We start from the raw sequence: 23,176 nt of genomic DNA, 5'->3' as shown, positions 1-23,176 counted from the left end.
AAATGAGGAATAAAGGGTTTTAGTCTGCATTCAGCCCAGTTTCAGTTCTGGTCCCATGTGAAATGACTGTTAGAGCAGGGTTGCTGTAGCTGCACTATGAAAGCCATTATTCACCTCGCCATCATTTCTTCATTTGCCCATGGATTTGTTCAGCTGGGAGCTAAGGTCTCCAGAAGCATGACGTGGCTCTGGCTTGCCAGCTTCAATATTACTTGTGTGGAAGCAATCTCCTATTAAGCAGCATTTTGCTTCAAGGCACATCTTGCTTCACCAGGTTGGAGATTAATGGGTGCCTGGACTACAGCAGAACAAAGCACCCACTTCCAAAAGGATGTGCAGTGTTCGCATCCACCCTCTTTTTACTCTTCATGGTCTTTGCCTTGCTCTTTCCCCTTTCCAATTTTGCACAGGCATAAATCACACCAGGATTATTGCTTTTTCTCCTCCTTCGTATTCTCCTTCAAAGCTCATAAATACAGTGGGTAGTGGCTGTTGTACCTCTGGAGGGCTGATGGATCACAAACCCTGGCACTGGAAGAGGCTGCCCAGGGCAGTGGTGGAGTCACTGCCCCTGGAAGTGCTCACACACCATGTAGATGAGGCCCTCAGTGACATGGTTCAGTGGTGGCCTTGGCAGTGCTGGGGTAAGTGTTGGACTTGATGATGAAAAGGTCTTTTCCAACCCAGCTGATACAATTCTATATATACCCTACAAACACCAGCAGTTTTCATCAACAGGAAAAAAAAGTGATGGGGAAAAATAAGTAATTGTTACCAAGCTTTCAAAGAAAACCCCCAGGTATATCACGGCTTACAGCAGCGTGAGCATCGCTGTTCTCCCTGTAAAGCATGTTACAACACGTAGCCTGTTCCATAGCATATTCCATTTTTTCCCTAACCCTTAGATGCATTCCACATTTCTGGTGCATTCAGGCACCTCTATAGGAGCCAGCAGTGAGGATGTTGCCAGCAATCCCAGTCTCACAGAATCACTGGTTTGGGTTGGGAGGGACATTAAAGCTCATCCAGACGCAACCCAGTCTCACGGGCAGAGACACCTTCCACTAGAGCAGGTTGCTCCAAGCCCAGAACGTGAATATGGCAACGTGGAACATGAACAGGGGAATGCAGGGGGAAGTTACAGTACCCTTCACCAGGGTACAGCCATTTTTTCTACTTTGCAATATATAGAAGCCATATAGAAAAGTTGTTTGTACAAAACAGGCCTTCAGAGATCAATAAGAACATGGTCAAAGCAGGTGAATCACTGGGCAGGGGGCTGGAACTGGATGAGCTTTAAGGTCCCTTTTAACACAAACCTGTCTGGGATTCTATGATCTGTACAGCCATCCATTTCTATATTATTACATGCATATATGTATCACACCCTCAAATCTAAAAGGATGCCCCACATACGATCATTGCTCATCGGGCTCATTTAGCTCATCAAAGACACTTGGTTCAAACTGGGCAGGGCTGAACCTCAGTCATTGCTGAGAAGAGCCACTGTTGAAGATGGAAGTCCCCAGCGGAGCCTCTCCAAGAGCAGCACTGTTAGCCGGACCTCTGGTTGACCTCCAGCACAAGAAGAACACTGTCCCACGAGCGGAAGATACTGGTCAGAGCCTCAACAACGCGGGAGGCTTCGCAGCAAGCGTGTGAATCGCTGCTTGTGCTGGTGAGCGATGGGATGGGTCAGGCACATGGGGCTGGCAAAGAGGCTGCTGCTTGAGAGGGGAGCTTTAAAAGAGAAGGGATTTTTACCCTGTGGGTGATTTTTGTCTAGTTTTGGTTTATTCTTCGCCAACAAGACTAGAAATGGAAGTTTCAGCCTATCCCTGTTGTAGCTGTACCGGTAGAGATGGAGCAACAGCAAAAGTACATTGGGCTGTACCTCCCAGCAAACCATTTTTGGGAGCCTGGGCACGCTGCAGGTTGGCACTTCAGTTTGCTAGGTGTGCTTTCCAAATGCCTGTCCCAGCAAGGCTGTGATCCCATTTACTTCTATAGATAACAGCACTAATTTGAAGTGATTTAATCAGGTGGCAGCTTCTGCTGCAGGGCTCATTATATTAACACCATTCATCAGTTTGCATGTCGGGGGCCCTGTCTTAAGTGTCTGTTGTAGGTGATGGAAGCCAGAGATGCAGTCCCCATCATTGCATTAATCCTGGGATTTCCGAAGGATTTAACAATACCCGAAACTGCCGCTGGAGCCAGGGAGGGATCTTGGTAAATGCTCTCTAGGCCCTGCTGCAGGGTCGGAGGTGGGATCAGCCGCGGGGCCGTATTAAACATCTTGGAAAGCTAGCAAGAGAACACCGGGATCATGGCAGGGGTGACACTGATGGTCAATGGGAAAAAACAGGAAATCCTGGAATCCAGCTCCACTTCCCCACCTCGGCAGGGGGAGTGCTGGAAGTCCCTTTGGGATGCCGTGGGGAGGGACCAACTGGGGGGATGTTGGTCACGTTGGGGAGGAGCAAGTGTGGGGAAACGGAGGGATGACGGGATGGAAAGGGACGGTCCCATCTAACCGGCTGTTATGGTGGCTGTGCCCGGTCCCAGTCAGCACTGGTGGGGACCCTGTGTGTGTGTGGTAGCGAGAGCAGAGTGAGTGGGTGGGAGTCACCCACTTCAAGGCCAGGTTGGACGGGGCTTGGAGCAAGCTGCTCTAGTGGAAGGTGTCCCTGCCCGTGGCAGGGGTTGGAGCTGGATGAGCTTTAAGGTCCCTTCCAACACAAGCCAGTCTGTGGCTGCGTGTACACCCAGCCATTCATATGTTTTTATATGCATATATGTATCTGGAGACCGATTCCCCCCCAGCATGTGAACACCAAGTGGGGCGTTGCATCCTTGCCTGTCTCTGCATCACAGCATTGATTGCCAGCCTCGGGGCATGGGTGGATGCCTTGCTCAGTGCTGGCTGTCAGCAGATGAGGTCTGAAAGTGCTTTTAGCCCTGTGAGTTGCAAGCAGAGCTTCACTACAGACTGACCTGGACAGTGGAGTGTCCACAGAGGCTGCTTGTGTGAGAAAGGGGCTATAGCTCAGGCACGCTGGAGCTCCTCATCCTGCTTGAGGTAGGAAACACAGAATCACAGAATCACAGAATCCCAAGGGTTGGAAGGGACCTCAAAAGATCACCTAGTCCAACCCCCCTGCAAGAGCAGGGTAACCTACAGTACATCACACAGGAACTTGGCCAGGCGGGCCTTGAATATCTCCAGTGTAGGAGACTCCACAACCCCCCTGGGCAACCTGTTCCAGTGCTCTGTCACTCTTACAGTAAAGAAGTTCTTCCTGATGTTAACGTGGAACTTCCTATGTTCCAGTTTACACCCATTGCCCCTTGTCCTATCACTGGATATCACTGAAAAAAGCCTAGCTCCATCATCCTGACACCTACCCTTCACATATTTGTAAACATTGATGAGGTCACCCCTCAGTCTCCTCTTTTGCAAGCTAAAGAGACCCAGCTCCCTCAGCCTCTCCTCATAAGGGAGATGTTCCACTCCCTTAATCATCTTTGTGGCTCTGCGCTGGACTCCTTCAAGCAATTCCCTGTCCTTCTTGAACAGAGGGGCCCAGAACTGGACGCAATATTCCAGATGCGGCCTCACCAAGGCTGAGTAGAGGGGGAGGAGAACCTCTCTTGACCTACTAACCACTCCCTTTCTAATGCACCCTAAGATGCCATTTGCCTTCTTGGCCGCAAGAGCACATTGCTGGCTCATGGTCATCCTCCTATCCACCAGGACCCCCAAGTCCCTTTCCCATTCGCTACTTTCCAACACCCTCCCTGTGTCCCCATTTCAAGGCTTGTAGATGGTAGGACCCCACAGTGCCAGCTGAGGCCGCAAGAGACAAGGGAAGGTGATGCAGCAGCGCAGGGGACAGCAGGAAGAGAAGCAGGACACCCAGACTGGGTATTGCCTGGGTGCATGTATGATCCATCAGTCTCACAGGCATCAAACAGAACAGGAGCCACATGGATTTGAGGAGCTGCCTTATTTTTAATGCTCCTTTGCTCACTTCAAATTGTCTTCTTATTGCTCCTTTTTTACCCTATGATTTAGCACAGGAGATCTTAGAATCATAGAATAGAATCATAGAATAGTTAGGGTTGGAAATGACCTCAAGATCATCTAGTTCCAACCCCCTGCCGTAGGCAGGGACACCTCACACTAAACCATCCCACACAAGGCTTCATCCAACCTGGCCTTGAACACTGCCAGGGATGGAGCACTCACAACCTCCCTGGGCAACCCATTCCAGTGCCTCACCACCCTAACAGGAAAGAATTTCCTCCTTAGATCCAATCTAAACTTCCCCTGTTTAAGTTTTAACCCATTACCCCTTGTCCTGTCACTGCAGTCCCTGATGAAGAGTCCCTCCCCAGCATCCCTATAGGCCCCCTTCAGGTACTGGAAGGCTGCTATTAGGTCCCCACGCAGCCTTCTCTTCTCCAGGCTGAACAGCCCCAACTTCCTCAGCCTGTCTTCATACGGGAGGTGCTCCAGTCCCCTGATCATCCTTGTGGCCTCCTCTGGACTTGTTCCAGCAGTTCCATGTCCTTTTTATGTTGAGGACACCAGAACTGCACACAATGCTCCAGGTGAGGTCTCACGAGAGCTGAGTAGAGGGGCAGGATCACCTCCTTCGACCTGCTGGTCACGCTCCTTTTGATGCAGCCCAGGATACGGTTGGCTTTCTGGGCTGCGAGCGCACACTGCAGCCGGCTCATGTTCATTTTCTCATCAACAGCAACATCTTCTACTTGCCCTGGAAAACTCTATAGAGTGTTTAGGATCTCCTGGGAAATGAAGGGAGGTAACAGCCCTGAGGGTCTTGTCCCTGGCAGAGAAACACAACCCGTACCTTCCTCTAATGCCTTTTCCAACCTAGTTGATTCTATGGTTCTATGGTTCTCCAGCAGCTGCAGCAACATCGTCCCAGCAACGACATTTGTTGTGGCCACCATGGGAGCAGTCCTAGGGAAAGCAGCCTGGGCTTTCAATGGTGCTCTTGGCTCTCCTCTGCCTGTGACAGCTTTGGTAGCACTGATGAAAGCTGACATCGTGGATGGGCTTTTCATTGACTTGCAAATACTGTCCTAGTAGTGGAGCGTGCCCTGTGTTAGCTTCTCTCTGCAAAGAGACAGGCTGCAGATAGAGCTGTTTCCAGAATGTGCAGGTGATTGGAGCACCAGGCACTCTCTGCATGGGGCAAAGGGCATCCCTGGTTATTGACTGTTATCACTGATGGGACTTGAGCATCAGCACTTATCTCTCTGCTTTCTTCTTCATACAAGCTGTTTCCATGGCTGCGGTGGAGAGTTAAAGCTGAGCCCATGTACTGCCCTCTTCTTTGCCACCATTTCTACAGGTGCTTTGGGTGACTGGGGTAAAGATGCGCTAGACACTGGTTGTGAGAGCAGGAGAAGAGCAGCTCGTTTGTCCCTGTGTGAGGAGAAAGGAAAGAGGAGGCAGGGTGTGGAGGAAGGATGGAGAAGTCCACGGGAAGAGAGCAGGTGGGAGGAAGGAAGGTGATGGGTTCGTATCCATACTTGTTAGCAAGCGCAGCATGCGAGGGTCAGGACAAGCCAGGTAAATTCCACTGAGGGAGGGAATCAGAGCATCCGTGAGCCGGTGAGACAGAAATCACTCCTGTTTTGGGGGCTATTATATACTTCCCCGAACAGAGCTGAAGACACAGGATCCCAGGAGGTATAAGTTCACCTTCCCCCCTCCTTTGGTTGTATATTGCTGATATCACTCAGTGCAGCTGATAAACCTGTCAGCTCTTCATTGCCCTCGTGCTTTTGCAGCACCTCATGAGGGCAGAGTGACCGAAACGCAGTCATCCTGAGCCTGTTGAGGTACCCAAATGGATGCGGGACACTGACAAAGTTACTGACACTGTGCATCAGCGTGGTTCATCATAGCATGCTTAGGGCTGGAAAGGACCTTCAGGTAATCTGCACACAGTTTGTAGCTCAGTGCTGGTCTCCAGGTGTAGAACACCAATGCAATCAGGGTATTTGGTGGAGCAGATCAGAGCGGATCTGTATCTGTGACAAACAGTCACCTTGTTTATGACTTTCAATGCGACTTCTGCTCTGGTTTTCCTCTATCCTGCATTTTACTCAGCTGTAGGTTTGCTAATGCCTCCTTGTGCTTTAGGAGTTGCCATGGGATGAAGGTGGGTAGATGGAGCACTTTGGGCTTGTGGAATAAGCACATTAGCTTAATGCATCTGAAACACGCGGCAGTGTCAGAGCTGTTAAGTGTCTGCCTTTAGCTTCCAGAATAAACCCCTGCTGCTTTCGTACCTTTTAGAGCACTTTCGTGAGGATGCGCAGTGTAAATGTGCTGCAAAACCGCCATGAAGGTCAACAGGTTCGGGTGAATTTGTCCTTAACACAGAGCAGAGACAAGGACATCCCATACCCAGCACTGCTGTCCCCGAGGGATCAGCGCTCTCTCCCTGTGCTTTCCTTGCCCGTGGCAGTGGGTTTGAACTGGATGAGCTTTAAGGTCCTTTCCAACCCAAACCATTCTGTGGTTCTATGATTCAGACCCCCAGCCAGGAAGCTCGGAAACCTGTGTTCAAGCACAGGAAAAGCAACAAAGGAAGAAAAGCCCTGAGAGCCTTTGTCAGGGGAACACGGTGTCAAACCTCCCAGCCTCAGAGCTGCTCTGTCCTGTGGCACAAAGGGTCTGTGCCGCAGGATCAGAGCTGCTTTATCCTGCCTGCCCCTGCAGGAGGGTAGCAGGGGACAAATCAGAGCATTCATCACACACACGCACAGCATCGGTCCCGGGTCAGCTTCACGTGCACTGAGAAATGGGTCTTCTCCTGTAGCTCTGCTCTGAGGTTGCACTTCCCCTCCCCAGAGTGCAGGAGTTGCATTTATTAAGTCCTTCTTTGCCTTGGAAGGAGGAGGAGGTGATATTTCTCTGCTCCATTGGGAGCAATGGAATGAAGCTGTGCCTGGCAGAGCATGGCAAAGCCTTGGCCAAACACCCTGTGGTGATTACCTAACTGCTGGGCGATTTGTTCTTTGAGCGAACGTCACACATATTCCTTGTGTTGTTCCCTAGTCTAAAAAGACTTTCCCTGTTTTCCTCTATCCCATCACTTCCGGAAGCCTCCACTCCCATTGGCCTAGCTCCACAGCCACACTGGACCAACACGGATGAGACTTCTAAATGAAACTTCCATAAGGCTTCCTTTTAGCATGAGGCTGTAGAAATCAGGATCATTATCTGTCTGAGGAATACAATAATCATAGAATCATAGAACAGTTAGGGTTGGAAAGGACCTCAAGATCATCCAGTTCCAACCCCCCTGCCATGGGCAGGGACACCTCACACTAAACCATCCCACCAAGGCTTCATCCAACCTGGCGGATGGAGCATTCACAGCTCCCCTGTGCAAGGGACTGATACAATGATAATGATACAACATCTGTAATTCCCACTTTTAAGCAATGTCCTACAGATATGACAGAAGTTTGGAGTAACGGCATCCCTAACACTGCTGGGTTTTAGCAGCATCTGAGATGAGTCATTTTTATCCTATGAACATAAGCTTTAATTGCTCATTTTAAGGCCAGGTTGCACAGGGCTTGGAGCAAGCTGCTCCAGTGGAAGGTGTCCCTGCCTGTGGCAGGGGTTGGAACTGGATGAGCTTTAAGGTCCCTTCCAACCCAAACCAGGCTGGGATTCTGTGATTTTTCCATCTCTCATGTAACATCCACTTCTAATGCTCTTCCTCCTGAGCTCTAAACATCCCTAATCCCTTTCCTGTACTCCAACCTACAGTCAATTTAAAAGAGAATCAGAAGCACCAAGAGATACAGATGTAATTATGGCTCAACCCAGTCGGTGAAGGTTTGCTGCAGGCTTAAAGCAGGTGATTATGACAAGAATCTCACTGTCTGGGCCAGGAGTCTCTGGTGAAAATCCGATAGTAAATGCATTGCATGAGGCAAGCAGCTGACATCTGCAAATGTGTGCCACCTGCTGCTGCTTTAAGAGTATGAGACACCTAAGACAGTGTCCTGGGTTTACCAGGAGCCGTTTTGCTCCTTCTTAGTAGCTGGTGCAAGCTCTGTGTTTTGACTTCCAGCCTGGGCAGACAGCTGATGACACCGATTGGTTTTAATTGTTGTTAAGTAACGTTTGGTCTGGCCAAGGACTCTGTGAGCCTCATGCTCTGCTGGGGATGAGGGGAGGCCAGGAGGAAGCAGAGACAGGACACCTGACTCAAGCTAGCCAAAGAGGTATTCCATACCACAGCACGTCATGCCCAGGGAGGTAACTGGGAGTTACCCGGAAGGGCACGCTCTCTCTTCGGGGGGGTCGAACTCATTCGGCAGTGGTATTGTATTCTCTTCTCTTTTCTCTTATCATTATTATCATTGGTGGCAGCAGCAGTGATTTGTGTTATACCTTAGTTACTGGGCTGTGCTTATCTCAACCCGTGGGAGTTACATTCTCTCAATTCTCCTCCCCAGCCCTCCGGGAGCGGGGAGGGTCGGGGGAGGGGGGTTGAGTGGACGAGCTGTGTGGATCGGTTTAAACCACGACAGACAGAATTTGGTCAGGTCACAAGACTGTGAGTGAGATCAGGGGTGTGATTACCTGGTAAAATGGTGTATAGATTCACACCCCACACCCCCCCCCACTGATTCTGTTTGCAAGTGGAGGGGGGATACTTGCAATAGATGCAAAGTCACTGCATCCAGATTTATCATAGAATCATAGAACAGTTAGGGTTGGAAAGGACCTCAAGAGCATCCAGTTCCAACCCCCCTGCCATGGGCAGGGACACCTCACACTAAAAAGTGTGATTTGGGGAAGTCTGGATGCGGAGGCAGTGGTGATACAGCCCAGCTTCTTCCTTAGGGCTAGACCAAAGTCATTTCTAAACGAGGAACCAAGTAACCTCAGAAGCCAATGATTTTGACTCAACCTTTTGCAATTCTACTTCTGCTCCGACCCTGAACCACTCATTACTGGGCAAGGAACAGCTCATTGCTTCTCCTCTCATGACGACTTTGCTCCCACAGTTACCAGGAAAGCCTGTTCATCTCCTTGGTCAGTAGGTAATGGGTTTGGTGAGCTCACCTCTTACACTTCCCACCTCTTCCCATTGCTTCAGGCTCCTCTGTTGCCACAGGAGCTTCAGGGCTGCTTGGCTCCCCTGCAATCCCCCCCGGCTCTGGCTTACTGAGGGTTTGGGGCCACCTTCCCGGCCTCTGTTCTGCTGTGTTGCCAACCTGCACTTCCCATGGTTTATAATTTAAAGGCTTTAATACAGGAGTATTAAATGCAGTAACACTGGAGCGCTCTTGGTGGAAGGTTGATGGTTTTACACGGCAGCTCGGAGAGGTCTGAGCTGTGGGCTGTCACTGCAGGACTGCTGCTGGTCCGCGGGCAGCCCGGGCATGTTTACAGTAGAGGGCAGTGTGCTGCAGCAGTGACATCCCTCTAACAGCAAGGAAGAAGGGGTGATGGAGTTAACCCAGAGGCACCCAGATTGAGCAGCAGATTTAGGACTCTCATCATTAAGAGAGGGAAAACCTCATTTGAGCAGCCTGAGTGCCTGCTCTGACCAAAGTACTTGATATGTGGATGAAGGATGTAACACACCTTGACTTCACCAAGAGCTCAGCAGATTACAGTCACAGAAGTTACCCTGGGGTAGGTGGTAGGGAAGGAAGTTCTTGTTCGTGGCATAAAACTATGTAGCCTTCTAAGTATTACAGTTTCATGAAGTACATATATAAAAGCATGGGAATGAATCCGTACTTTTCTAACACAAATTAGCTATCTTTAACTAGGGAAAATGCCCATCATATTGATAAAAATGATCATTCAATCAGCATAGCCTTCCCTTTTGCTGCAAGGCATTTAGCAATTTACATTCAAAGTGTGACGCTAATGGTTAGGATAGAAAGTAGGTAACTAAAGAAGCCTACATGCTGCTGAAAGTCATGTTTCTGTTCACTGGGGTATTAAAGGATAATGTAAAGTTTAATGTTAAACAGGATTGAGAGCTTTGCTGAAGGGAGAATTACCTTGCCCCCAGTGTACACAGTAATGCTATGGCACAAGAAGGAAAATGGGATTGTGAAAGGGCAGACACCATGAGCTCTGATTTTAGACTGCGGGAGTAGACTCGGAACCTCCCATTAAAACAGGAACAGGGATTTTTACTTAAGGCCCCATGCAAGTCACGCATTGAATGTAGCACTCACACATTCATTAAGCACAATGAGCAATTACAGATTGAAAGCTGCTGGTGTCTCACTTCAACCAGGCAAGTGCTTTCAGGGGAGAAAGGGAATGGATGTTGGTAATGAGAGGTTTCCAGGCTGCAAGTTTAAATGGAAAGAGGGAGCTCTTTACCCTGTCGACAATCATGGTCCATCTGCAGATCCCCTGCAAAGCCTCTCCACTTACAGTATGTCACATCTCCTAAAGAAACTGTGTCAATGGCAGCTATTTTGCACCGTTCTTATTTCTCTGAATTAGATGACAACTGTGGGCAGGACCATGAATACCTTCAGCTCTGCGGTAATAAATCTCTGTCACCAGTGGAATTAGTCTGACTCCTGCTGTTGCTGTGATTTCTTTGCAGGATAAGGGGTATTCTGCCACCTTGTCTCTGCATGGCTGAAGCCATTTAGACCTGGATGTTGTGACTTGGCCTGAAGACTCATTGGCAAGACCTGACTCCTGCCTCTCCACAGTGACTTATTGGTCTAGAAACAGCTGTGGCTCAGAGAGTATCTGTCTATCTATCTATCTATCTATCTATCTATCTATCTATCTATCTATCTATCTATCTACCTACCTACCTATCTATCTATCTATCCATCATGTATCTATCATCTATCTATCTATCTATCTATCTAATCTATCTATCATCTATCATGTATCTATCAATCATATATCTATCTATCTAATCTATCTATCATCTATCATGTATCTATCAATCATATATCTATCATTATCAATCTATCTCTCTATCTCTCTCTCTACCTATCTATCTGTCTGTCTATCTCTCTCTCTATCTACCTATTTATCTGTCTGTCTATTTCTGCTAAATGGGGCCAGGAAAGTCTTTCAGGGGAAAATTTGGTGCCAAGAAGCCTTGTTAATGCTTTGTTAATTTTTCTCAGGTACTCCCAGCAAGGCCATGCTGTGCTTATGTGTTCAGGTACCACTATGTATACAACAGCAATGCAAATAACCAGGGCTGCATCTGAGGGATGACTCACAGTTCTATTTGTCAGCATCGTGACATCCCTGCATGTAACCTGTTACCATCAGCCTCATTTCTGAATCTGTGTGTGGCTCAGAGCTGTGGCCACGGACCCTGATCTGTGGTAACACCAGGGGGTGTGTAGCTGAAATGGTCACTCACGCTGAGAGTGTTGCTGTGTGCCTAAGAACTGATTTACTCCCAAATAAAGCAGTGTCAGAGCCACGTGGTGTGGCACCTTTGCCTTTGGATAGCAAAGGGCTGGATGTAACTGTTTACGTGAGATCCTTACTTATGCCTGACGTGCTTTTATCCCGTGGCCAGGTGAGTGTTGCTCTTGAGGCTTCTGCCCTGAGCCTGCCAAGCTGCCATCTGCCACACAGTCCAAAACACTAACCTGAATCCAGCTGATGGTCTCATGGATAAGATCCAAAGCTCTTTACAGCTCACGGTCATTGCTCTGAATACGTGCACGGAGATACTTATGGATACTCTGGATGGATGTGGATTTCTTGCTCATCAGGACAGCCACAAATATTTGCAAGCACATACTTGGAACATGAAAATACTTATGGATACCTTGAATAAGCCCTGGAGCTTGGGGGGGGGGGGTGTAAACCCCCTCTGTTTACCTTCCACAGGCACCAGTGAGAATAGCAATTACTCCATGGAGTAATCCATAGGATGGAAAAGAGGCAGTTCTCCCCTCAGTGCCAGTGCTCTGCATGCAAACAGGCCACAGTGGGGCAGTGGATGGAGGTGCCGCCCTCCAAATGGTAGGAGATGCCCACTGTCACTTTGGACTATAAGGAGCTCCGTGCTACCAAAGTTCGTGATGAACCAGCTATTGCAACTTCATACGTCTGTATGTAGCAGGTGATACCGCTAACGTATCACCAAATCAAAACCATGGAGCTGTTCCCCTGGCTGCCCTTCATCTATGATGTGTAGGTTGAAGCTGCTCAGGGCAGCCACCGCTTCTTACTGTGAGCATTTGCACAGCTTTGGCTAACAGGGCTCTTGCTCTCACCATGGCCTCTTGCCAAATCTGCACTGGTGCCAGGCTGTCTGAAGGCAGTTTGGATCTCTCAGCTCTCCAGGCCTGCAGCCCATCTCCAACCGCATGGAAGAAGCCTTTTGCCATAGGATTTCTTGGAAGGCTGTTTCATTGCAGCTTATTACACTGTCTTTCTTGACCTATTGGTTAACGGTGTTACCCTTTGCCCTTAATGCTCTGCTGTCAGGGATCTCTAGTCAGATCTGCTGCTCCGACGTAAGCCGAGTGACAGCTCCTGCGTGAGGGCTGTTGATCTCCCCTAATTGCAGCTGCGTCAGCAGTCACGTTAAGCTGAGATGACCACAAGAGACCTGCAAATTCCCCCCTCACCTGAGCCCTTTGCGTTCGTGGTTGGGATTTACTGACTCTCTAAAGAGCTTTCAGAGGATAAAAGCAGCATTAGTGCTGTGAGGGCTCCAGACCTCGGGGAAGGCACCGCTTGCCCATGATCCCTAAGAAGCCAGTTTAGCAAGAGCTGTACTGCTGTTGGTGGCACTCAGTACCGCAGGTTGCCAAGGGGCTCTCTGGTATGAGATTATGCACTAGAGGAGAACGAGAAGAGAGAATTCTCCTGGAACAGGCATCGCTTCCCGACTCTTCTGGATCGTGCTGGAATGGAGGGACCTTCCTCCAAGATGTGCCTGAGAACTCGCTGTGTAAAAGACTATAAACCCCTCCGATTCATTGAAAACCCACCTGAGCTGCGACAATCCCATCTCTCCAGGAGCTGCTCTTGCAGGATGATGAAACAAAGGAGGTCAAACAGTATTAGCATGTGCATCTTGCCCATCATCCCCGAATATCCAGGCTTCCAGGACATCAAGGTTTGTATGCAAAAACTCCCTTTGCAGTATATGATAGCTACTACCTCTTCTTCTATTAGAGTGATGATTCCTCTTGGTAAGTTAATGTTTGATATGATAATAAGTTTTGGGCTGTGTTTTGGGATATAAAATCTTGACATGATGGACTTTTACTCTGCTACATTAAGATGATTGCTAAGTTTTCAGTTATTTTTATATATATTAATATATATTTTAATGCATATTTTAAGTTATATATACAAGACTGTTAATTTTTAAGCCATTTAAAAACATTTGAAGTAGGAAGGAGAGACTGCTGATTAGCCGAGTTTTCGTGTTCTTCAATTGCCCACCTTCTTCCACCCACTCTAGGCAGGGATATTAGATTTGCTGGGTCCCTTCCAGAATGAAGTGTGATGGAATAGTGGGAGATCAAAACTTGATTACTTTTCAGTTTACATGGCATGTCCAACCCCCCTGTTTCTCCTTTGGGCTCAACGTTTTTCATTCATTACTAGGAGGCAACACGCCAAATGCTGATGATGGAGTGCCCTACCGGGACATTGCTGGGCTCTCAAACCAGATTTGTGGCTGGACCCTTTGCAAGTATCTAGGCTTCATTAGTAATTGTCAAAAACTGCATGAATGATGGCTCTTTATTATACCAAAGGCATTGACAGGCATAATAAATGATTGCAAAGTTTTCCATGGTCCCGCTGTGGCTGTCATCCGCATACAGTGGAGTCTTTCTCTTTATTGATTTGAAACAGCAAGTAATATAAAGCAGTTCTTTACTCAGGCTGAACTGCCAAGGTTTGTCAGAGATCAAGCCATGGTGCAGTTGAAGTTGGTGCACAGAAACCAGTGCAATACCTGGGAGAAGGAGGAAATGGTCAAGCAGTAGCTTTGAAAGCCCAGGGGAGATTTAAGTGTGAACATAGGAAGGCAACCTTTTACACAGTGCATCTCTAGCAGTGTTTTCTCTGCAGTCAATAAAAGGACTCAAAGCATGGATGTTCTCCTCAAATCAACCTAAAGACCCCCACCTTGGTGCCAGTGGGGGCTGGATCAGGCCTTTTTCTGACTATTTAAGCAGCTCAAGTATTAATTTGGTGAGCTAGAAAGGAGATAGGCATCATACAATGGGAAAGGAGGAGAAAACTATGCACATTATGCTATGCTGTGGGATATAAGGAAGAAGCCCTTCCCTGTGAGGGTGCTGAGGCGCTGGCACAGGGTGCCCAGAGAAGCTGTGGCTGCCCCATCCCTGGCAGTGCTCAAGGCCAGGTTGGACACAGGGGCTTGGAGCAAGCTGCTCCAGTGGAAGGTGTCCCTGCCCGTGGCAGGGGTTGGAGCTGGATGAGCTTCAGGGTCCTTTTAAACCCAAATCAGTCTGGGATTCTGTAATTCTCTGGAGATAATAATGATAAATGTCATAGTTTTATAGCTGTAGAAATATACTTTATGTGAACCTTGAGGTTCTTATAATAATACAGCTCCAGGGTAATGAGATTTGAGAAGGATAAACCTGAAGCTCTGTTCATACAGGCAGGTGAGAGGTTCTTTCAGAAAAGCAGGTTTTCAGAGAGGCCACACAAAACTGCTGCAGTCCATCAGAGCCAGTGGGAGGTAAAAACGCTCAGCATTGTTTAAGCTCAGCCCAGGAGACTTCTGCTCTGGAAAGGGATTGGTACCAAGCTGCTGGATCCTCATGGAGTTTGGATTAAAAACCCAAAACCTTCCCTAACAGCCTTTTACTGTATGGGATCATGAATTAAAGATCCTTTCGCTACTTATGACAGCACATTGTAATTTAGATTTCCTTCTCTGTTCTGCCTCTGACGCTGCTTCTCCCTCCCCACCTATTTTAAACAGTTACCAAGAAATTACTCGGAAACTCCAGCCTCCAACCGGCTTTTCCAGGACTTGAAAGGAGGAAAGAGCTCCTCATCTCAGCTGCGTAATATTCCAAGCAGAGCTCTCTTAGTCCATTGCGTGGGGAGCTCTTCAAGAGGCGGCTTGAAAGGCCACCTACCAACCAGCAGCGGCTTCCACGACAAACCATTGCAAGAGTACTTCAATGAGAGGCTAATGGAGCTGAGGAACTACGAAAGCAAGAGGTCGAACAGGAAGGCAAAAGCATTTGCTGGTGAGAACCAGAAGCCCTTCCTCACCCACAGAGGATGCCGACGCAGAAGCAGTTGCAGTGCTGTGGTAATGACGGGGCATGGGAAGCAGAGTGAGGAGCCCTGCAGCTCAGCAGATCAAGACAACCGAACTGTGACTGAGTGTAAAGATCAAGAGGAAAGCCAGGATGCCCTGGACCTCTACAAGAGTGACTTCTTAGACATTCTGACAATGCACATCACTGCTCCCTTAGAAGCATTTGTGCAAAAGCAGTGATGCTGGAGCTGGTTACAGCTTATTGTGCAGTGCTGAAAGCCAGGAAGAACGGTTCCTGCTCAGCACCACTCTGACTGAAGTTGTTCACATGTGTCAGCCCACTCTGGCACAGAAACGTGCTTGTTTGTGGGTGAAAATGTTCTCTCATCTTGTGTTCCTGGTTGGCATTACAGTTATTTTCTGCAAAGAGTCAGTATAATTGAGACACAGTTGGGACTTACTATAGAGAGAGCAGTGTTTTAAATACACGCACATATTAGTTGAATCCATAGAATCCCAGACTGGTTTGGATTGGAAGGACCTTAAAGCTCATCCAGTTCCAACCCCCTGCCATGGGCAGGGACACCTTCCACTAGAGCAGCTTGCTCCAAGCCCCATCCAACCTGGCCTTGAGCACTTAAGTGCTCAAGAATTCTTAAGCTGCCTTAAGAAAAAGGTGATCGATGTCAGAGGAGCAGCTTGAGCTCCTACTTTGCACTTTGTGTTGGTTCATCTGGAGAAAGACTGTTGTGATCTCCCCATTACTTTGCTTGTTTTAAGCTTCTTGGTTTCATCATGTCACTTTGGATCAACTCATTTATGGTGATGATTTGCACAGATGCAAATCATTGATGAGAAATGATTGATTTTCAATCATTGGCACATGTAGTCACCAGGTGGATCATTTGAAGCATCTGATGCATGAAGAAGCGAACACAGACATTAAGTTTTATTTTTCAATATGAATGGCCATTCTGGTTTCATTTGCAGATTCAGAAACCTTTGACTTAAACACCACTATGAGGGCAAGAGTTAAAAATGTCCTATTTCAGTGAGAATGATGGAATTACAGAGGAAAGAAGGCTCCTTCCCTCTTTCCTAGTGTAAATATGAGAACAACATAGCAAATGCCTCATGTAATCTAACTTAATCATTGTTTATCATGGTTATCTAAGTATACAGTGTCAGCTGCAGCTGAATCTTTTTATTATGTGAAATGTCAATGTTTAATTCCACAGTACACTGACTCTTAGACCCAAAGCAGGGCAAATTTAAGCTTCCAGAAAGAGCTACTACTGCCTGTGGTATCATCAGCAATAAATTCTTCATTAGTGTTGGCTTGAATCGATGTTCTCTCTGTGCTTTCAGACTTGTTCTAATGGGAGTTAACAAGTAAGCCATCCTCCTGGCTAGACCTCATCCCTTCCAGTGCTGACTCCTCTCCATCACTTTTAGCTCCTCGTTCCTCCCATTTCCTGAGCCCGGGTGAAACTTGCCCAAGGTGCGTCTTGTCCCTTCTGCAGCTCATACTCTACCTCTTCCCAGCACTTACCTGTCTGCAGAAATATTTCCTCTAGTGCTCCTGGGCCTCGTAGTTCTCTCTTTCAGAGTGCGTGAGTGAATATATGCAGAGAGGAGAGGGCAGATTGAGCAACCTTTCACATCCCTCCTACCAGTCCCCTGAGGAAACAAACAAGTGTTTCCTCCCAAAAAGGGGAGGAAAACAGGTAAGATTCATTCCACATCCGTTCCCCAATCCCAGGATCAATAGGATCTAATGGAACCAAGATGGGATACTGAGAGCTCTGAGTCCTTTGTCTATGGGAGAAAGCATTATATGCTAAGTGACTTTTCCAGAGCTCACAACTGCCAATGGAGGCAGCAGCCAATTGGGTGAGATTTTCCCCCAAGGGAAATATGTTTTTAGATTTAAATGAAAGTCTGAAACACACTATGTATTAGCAGATGCCATAGAAGCGGATCCATCTGGATTTCATTGTAAATCTGCCAGAGGTTACTTTCTCCTCTAGGAGTGAATGCATAACATAGTATTATGTGAGGGCATAATAATAACAGCGCAAGGGAACAATATTAATGGGACGCAGGCAACCTTCAGTCTTTCTTTTCTTACGCATTTGGTTTTGTGCCCTTCAGTGTGTGCTTTTGAAGATTAGGTTTGCAAGTGCCTTCCTACCTACAAGCTCTGGACGAAAGGCAAATGCCTGTCTTTTTGCTCTTGACGTTTTGATCATTATCACACTGCAATGACCCCACATTAGCAGGTCTGGAGCATCCTAAGCCCCTCTGCAGACCTCTGCCGTATAAGCTAAGAGAGGTACATGGAGCCTTGCTCTGATATGGTGCTGGTGAGGTTTGATTACAGCAGAGGAACAAACTTCCCTTGGATTAAGAAAAAAATTAATATTGATAAGTTGTAAGTAAAAAAACCACCTGAAAATCAGGTAAAATTTACCCAATGGGCTAAATGGTCAAATGCACAATGCAAGCTACTCAGCCTCTATGGCAGTTACTCTTCTCCACCCCAGATAAGTCGGAGCAATGATTTTTATAGGCCCTATTTTACCTTTTCCTGTACACCAAACATGAAACAGGATCACGAAACACAACAGATTAGACTCTGACTTGGCAGAAACTCGCATTGTCTCCTCCCCCAGAAGCACCCCGTAGACCTGCAGTTGCACAGCCAGGCCCATTTATGGCGTTTTTCATCTGCAAAGCACCCTCAGGGATTAAAAAAAGCTTAAGTGTGTTGTTATTAATTGGATTTCCTTCAAAACAGTGCAATCACTTTCCTGGGAGAAGCTGCACATCTCATGCCAGAGACAGTGGAAAAGTCGAAGGAAGATTACACCTCCCAAGAGGGAACGTATCTAGACGTTGCTGCACAGAAAGGACATCGAGCTACAAAACCACCAAGGGCTGTTAGAGAAGGAATAAAATTCCATCTCACATCCTCTCAGATTGTTAAAATATCATGAAAAATGGCTTGGCTTTGTTTGGAAAGTGACGATGCCCATTGACCCGCGCTTCTGTAGTCTATTACCTTAGGTTTTACTGAGTTCAGCTGTTGGATGTAGCTGCTGCTTTCATGCTGATGATCTGTTTTCACAGTGTTCTTTCATGAAACTCGATGCAAACACTGTTTGCCGTTAGCAAGCTCATACAAATACGCTTTCTGCCTCTTTGAAAAAGTATTCTTTCTCCTCTTAAAGAAGAAGCACTGCGCCACTTCCCCTCTGGTGGTTTTGCAGCTACTCTTTGTCTTTGTTTTAGCTCCTTCTGTACGGAATACTCGAGCACACTCAGTTGCTGTTGTTGTTTCCTTCTCTAAACACTTTCCCTCTGCCTAATTGGAGCTTAGGCCAAGTACTCTCTAGGGCCTCATAAATCAGACTTAACAAACAGTTCATGTCTTCTGAAGCCTGTGTCCCTGCTAGTGATTTCATCATCCTTTCCTCAGACTTACTTTTCGGGTCATAAATGTTGTGTTGGCTGACAGTTTGCAGTGCAAAAGGAAGGCTGGGGTTGTGAGGGTGGGAGGCATCTCAGAGGGAAACACAACCTGCTTTCAGACGAGAATCTGAACCTCCACAAAGTGAGATACAGCCTCAGCCTGGTTTTCAGTTCCCTCAGTCTCTGAAGATGTGATGGGACAGAACATACAAAAGATTATTATATTAAAAGGCATCTAGCAAGATACAGGCGGCATTCCCACCTCACTGTAATCGTCTCCAGGATCGCAAGGACTTGAGGAAGCTCTGTTTAGTTACATGCATCATTAAAGCAAAATGTATAGTTTTCATGTATTTAAATTAAGGAATTTATTAAAAAAAAAAAAAAAGCCCAAAAAACAATCAAAACAGTGGTTTGATCTAGATACAGCAGCACTGTGACATTACTAGGACATTATGTACGAAGAATCCAAGCAGCCATAGAACACAGAAGCCTTTATCTTCAGTAACAATCTCAAAATGAAACTAGCTTCATCAAACAATGTTAAAGATCTCCCTGGAAAGAGAAACAAAGCCAAACAGACCCTCCCCACCCCAACCCCGTTGGATACTAGGATGATTTGTTTCTGTACAATACCAACAGCCACTAGCTCTTCTAATTGAGAACACTTGCTTTGATTTGTTACAAAAATGATCTGTTGACTCAGTTATGAAAGACGACTTTTAAACATCGCTTCTGAAGTGTCTGCTCCTCTTATAGACTACAGCATTAGAAGTGCTTAAAAACATTTAATCCTGGATATGCTCTTGAAATTCAACCGGAAGGATATTCCGTGTGTGTTTATATACCAAATATGATTTTTCCTTTTTAAAGCAGGTGAAAAGACTAACCCTAACATGAAACCGCAGGTTTACAATTCAATTATTAGTCAGATATGGGCAACCACATGAGAGTTCATGAAATCTTTAGGTCTATCTACATTTGCTCAGAAACACAAAATAAAGTTTTTACAGCTTTCACCTTCAAAAGGCTAAAATGTTCAGTCTTTTAGAAGAGTGTCCAGTGTTTAAAAGAAATGCAATTGAGGGGGACCGCATTCGATACACATGAAACATAACTCGCTTGAGCTTGCAATTAAACAGATCTAACAGCCGTGTGTGGGGTGATGAGAGAGGAAAACACATTTGTCATCCAGCCACTACTGAAATGCTTCTTCTCTGGGAGTGAATCTTCTCTACAGGACCATTAATTCTCCAGAAAGCCTGGAGTTTCCCTTTGGAACCCGCTGATTCCAGGCATGTGGTTGCCTCTTTCGCTTCCGTAGCTGGGCAGTGATTTGACCCAAGGTTTGCCACAGGTGCATCTTTGTGACTTCACACAGCGTTTCACTTAGTGAGTACCTAGGGATGTGTTTGCAGGCCTGGCCAAAACGATGTTTTTTTGTTTCCTTCCTCCTAACTATCGATTTCCAACATAGAAAAGAGGAGGTTCTTGTGTGAATGCCACGATTGCTAGCTAGCTCTTAAGTTAGAAATGAATACTTTAACTTTTGCACTGTCACCTCATCTTCTGCTGGAGATGTCATACAGAAGGCAGCGCATTCTGTTTCAGTATCTCTAAGGAATTAATACAAACCAATAATAAAAGAAGAGCCTGAATTTACAAGTCATCTCCCTACTCATGTAAATAAGAGCAGCTATATTAAGCCTATTTCACTCAAATAATAATAGACAGGGTTGATATTGATTTGTTTTATGCACAGACTCCAAAGTGCTTTCTACTGATGGACAGAGAGCATCGCTTTGTGTTTAAGAACGGGAAAACAAAATTGCACAGAGGTTTGCCCAAAGCAATGAAGAAAAACATGGGCAGAATAGGAATACAAACCACCATTTCTGGCTCCAGTACATAAACCAAGGAGAATACATATGTGCCAGCAGTAATACTCATTTTAGAGAATAGGCAGCAATCTGTTTCAAACTGTTTCTTTCATAAAGCCCATTTGTCAGTACCCTGGCTTAGCTGATCCAACTGCAGCAGCTTGTATTTGTATTTTCAGAGACATTTGGGGGAGGTGAGCTGTAATACTGCAGCACGCTGTTGGCTTTTGCCTTCTTTGGTGGTTTCCCTAAAGAAAATAACTTGCCAAACTCTCTGAGCCAATTTATTTCTCTTTTCTTTTTGCAGTTAAGGACAGAAAGCTATGACCAGCCAGCACTGCAATACTATTTAGTATAGAAGAGTTCGTGTCTGGCCCAGCACACCAAAGAGAAGCATTGTTCTAAACTTATGCAGACTTTCTCTCAGCTTTAGCACGAGGGGGTTGGTCATTATTATTCTTACTCTCAATAATTAGTAGCATTTTAAATCGCAGGTCATACTTGTGAGAGGCTTGAAATAGGCAACTCTATAATCTTCTGTTTTCCATGGAGCCACTGCACGTACCCATTCTCCCAAACTTCACTGCCAAATGTACTCCCCTGTAGCCTGGGACAGACTAGGACCATCCTTAGGTAGGACAGCCTTCAAGTTTGGACTCCTAGAACTCCTGCAGGCCACTTTGTGCTTCATGCTACACAAATGAAAGAAGATAGTCTACATCCCAAAGGGGAGACGAACCCAAGGATGCTCTTTTTCCAAGGATTGTATGGGAAATGCCTAGAAATGCCTGATGAATGATCTCCTCTTCACTGAGAGACTTTACAAGTGAGTATTACAAATACAAATAGGAAAAAACATCACAGCTAGCTGTGGAGTAGAGATTAAAACACCCATACGTTGTCCACAATGAAGTCAGGTCCTGCAGGAACCTGTTCCATGGATGTCTGAAAGAAGAAGTAGCTGTGCTATAAGCATGTGCATTTATTGCTCTTCCAGAAAAGCCTACATAGGGAATTCTGACTGAGGCTCAGATAGATGGGAACAGAGACCTATGTGACGGCAGTTCATGCAGGCTGAGTGGATACCTACTTGCTTTGTCAAGCTGCTCCATCTGACCCTCATAGAGACAATGCTGTCGTTGAGCCATGGGCCAGACCCTATGCTTAACATGAACTTGTGCGTGCAATTTCCAGGTTACTCGAAAGAGCCTGTGAGCAACATACGATGGACGAGGATAAACGTGCAGCAATGTGTGATAACAACTGCCATTCAACATGTGCTGAAGATGATACGCACATATGGTAGTTTCACACTGTCCTCCAGAGCTCACAGCTTGTCTGTCTTCCTTGTCATGCCCATGGTTTTATTAGCATTACAGACCGGTTTCCTCCTTGTCTTTTTAGCTGAGGCATCTCTACCAAAAAAAGATCAACAAGAATTGGATTTGAAACACGAAGCTTTGACGGCTGAAGCAAAGAATTCAAGCTGGATCTTGAGGCCTGGTTGAACAACACTAAGAATCAGTGTCTTCAAATCAGATGCTTTATTGGGTCAGCCAGGCTTGATTCCCAGCTGCTGATGGCACTCTTAGCTGTAGTTTCTGGGGCAGGGGACGACTGCAAATTGAGGTGGTACCACACCGTTTTCACAGATAGCTGGTATTGTCCCTGAACAGCAGTTACTGCGCAACTCTAATCAGCGGGGCCAGATGAATGCTGTGATATTGAATTCTGCAGCTCCCTAACGCTCAGTTTGATCTTCAGTACCTGTTTGGTTTGATTATCTTCACACCTTTCCAAGCTTCACAAGGAGGGTTTTGATCAGAAACAAGACTGAGTCATGGCCATTCTTGTAAAAGAAATCTCTTTTTAGGTAATCCAGGTCAAAAGTGCACACTAAGAGTTTGGTAGTTTTCCCTTCATTATCCCTTTGTTTAAAGAAGTCTCTCATGCATCCAGAGAGAGGGAAAAAAATCTACAAGACTTAAGCGAACCTTGAGACACTGTGGAAAATGAATAGCAAACATCTGAGTCATCAAAGCCCGTTCACTAGTTAGTGTTCATCAGACCACTCGGTAGCAATTTAAACACAAACCCCGTGCTTGCACAGTTCAGGATCAGATAGCAGAAGATTTCTGATTCTTAGAAAGAGCAAAGTTTGCTCATCTCTTTATTTAAAACAAGCAACCAGATCGGAATGTGTGCATTGTTTGGAAAGAATCTGCATTGTAATTGGAAAGGGGATACAGAAAATGAATCAGTCTATTAATAAGCTATTAAAGAACTACTCCTTTCTGCTCCTTTGTTATGTGCAAACCCACATCAGAACCTAGTCACTTGGAAGCAGAATACTAGAAACCCCAAACGCTCCCCAAGGTTGCAGGATGAAACCGTAAGGTGTTTTCTCCCAAAGTCCCTGAACACCCATGGCTCCCAGGGTTTTCTACATTTGGCTCCACAGAGGCAAATGCCAAGTGTCTGTGGAAGCCTGGCTGTGCAGGGCACTGCCTTGGCAGGGCT

The 23,176-nt window shown here is 46.5% G+C and overlaps 1 protein-coding gene across 1 annotated transcript; it reads left to right on the top strand.

Annotated features, from left to right (window-relative positions):
• Nucleotides 1-12,029: 12,029 nt before the first annotated feature.
• LOC136011315 (uncharacterized) lies at nt 12,030-16,611 on the top strand. The gene is made up of 2 exons (XM_065672956.1): nt 12,030-13,160; nt 15,015-16,611. The coding sequence occupies exons 1-2, from the start codon at nt 12,951-12,953 to the stop codon at nt 15,540-15,542; spliced, it is 738 nt and encodes a 245-aa protein (XP_065529028.1). The 5' UTR covers nt 12,030-12,950; the 3' UTR covers nt 15,543-16,611.
• Nucleotides 16,612-23,176: the final 6,565 nt, after the last annotated feature.

The sequence above is a fragment of the Lathamus discolor genome, chromosome 3 (genome assembly GCF_037157495.1).
Source record: "Lathamus discolor isolate bLatDis1 chromosome 3, bLatDis1.hap1, whole genome shotgun sequence".
In the NCBI taxonomy this organism is placed as follows: domain Eukaryota; kingdom Metazoa; phylum Chordata; class Aves; order Psittaciformes; family Psittacidae; genus Lathamus; species Lathamus discolor.
The sequence above is the reverse complement of the archived record's forward strand: the minus strand, read 5'-3'. Positions and strand labels throughout refer to the sequence as shown.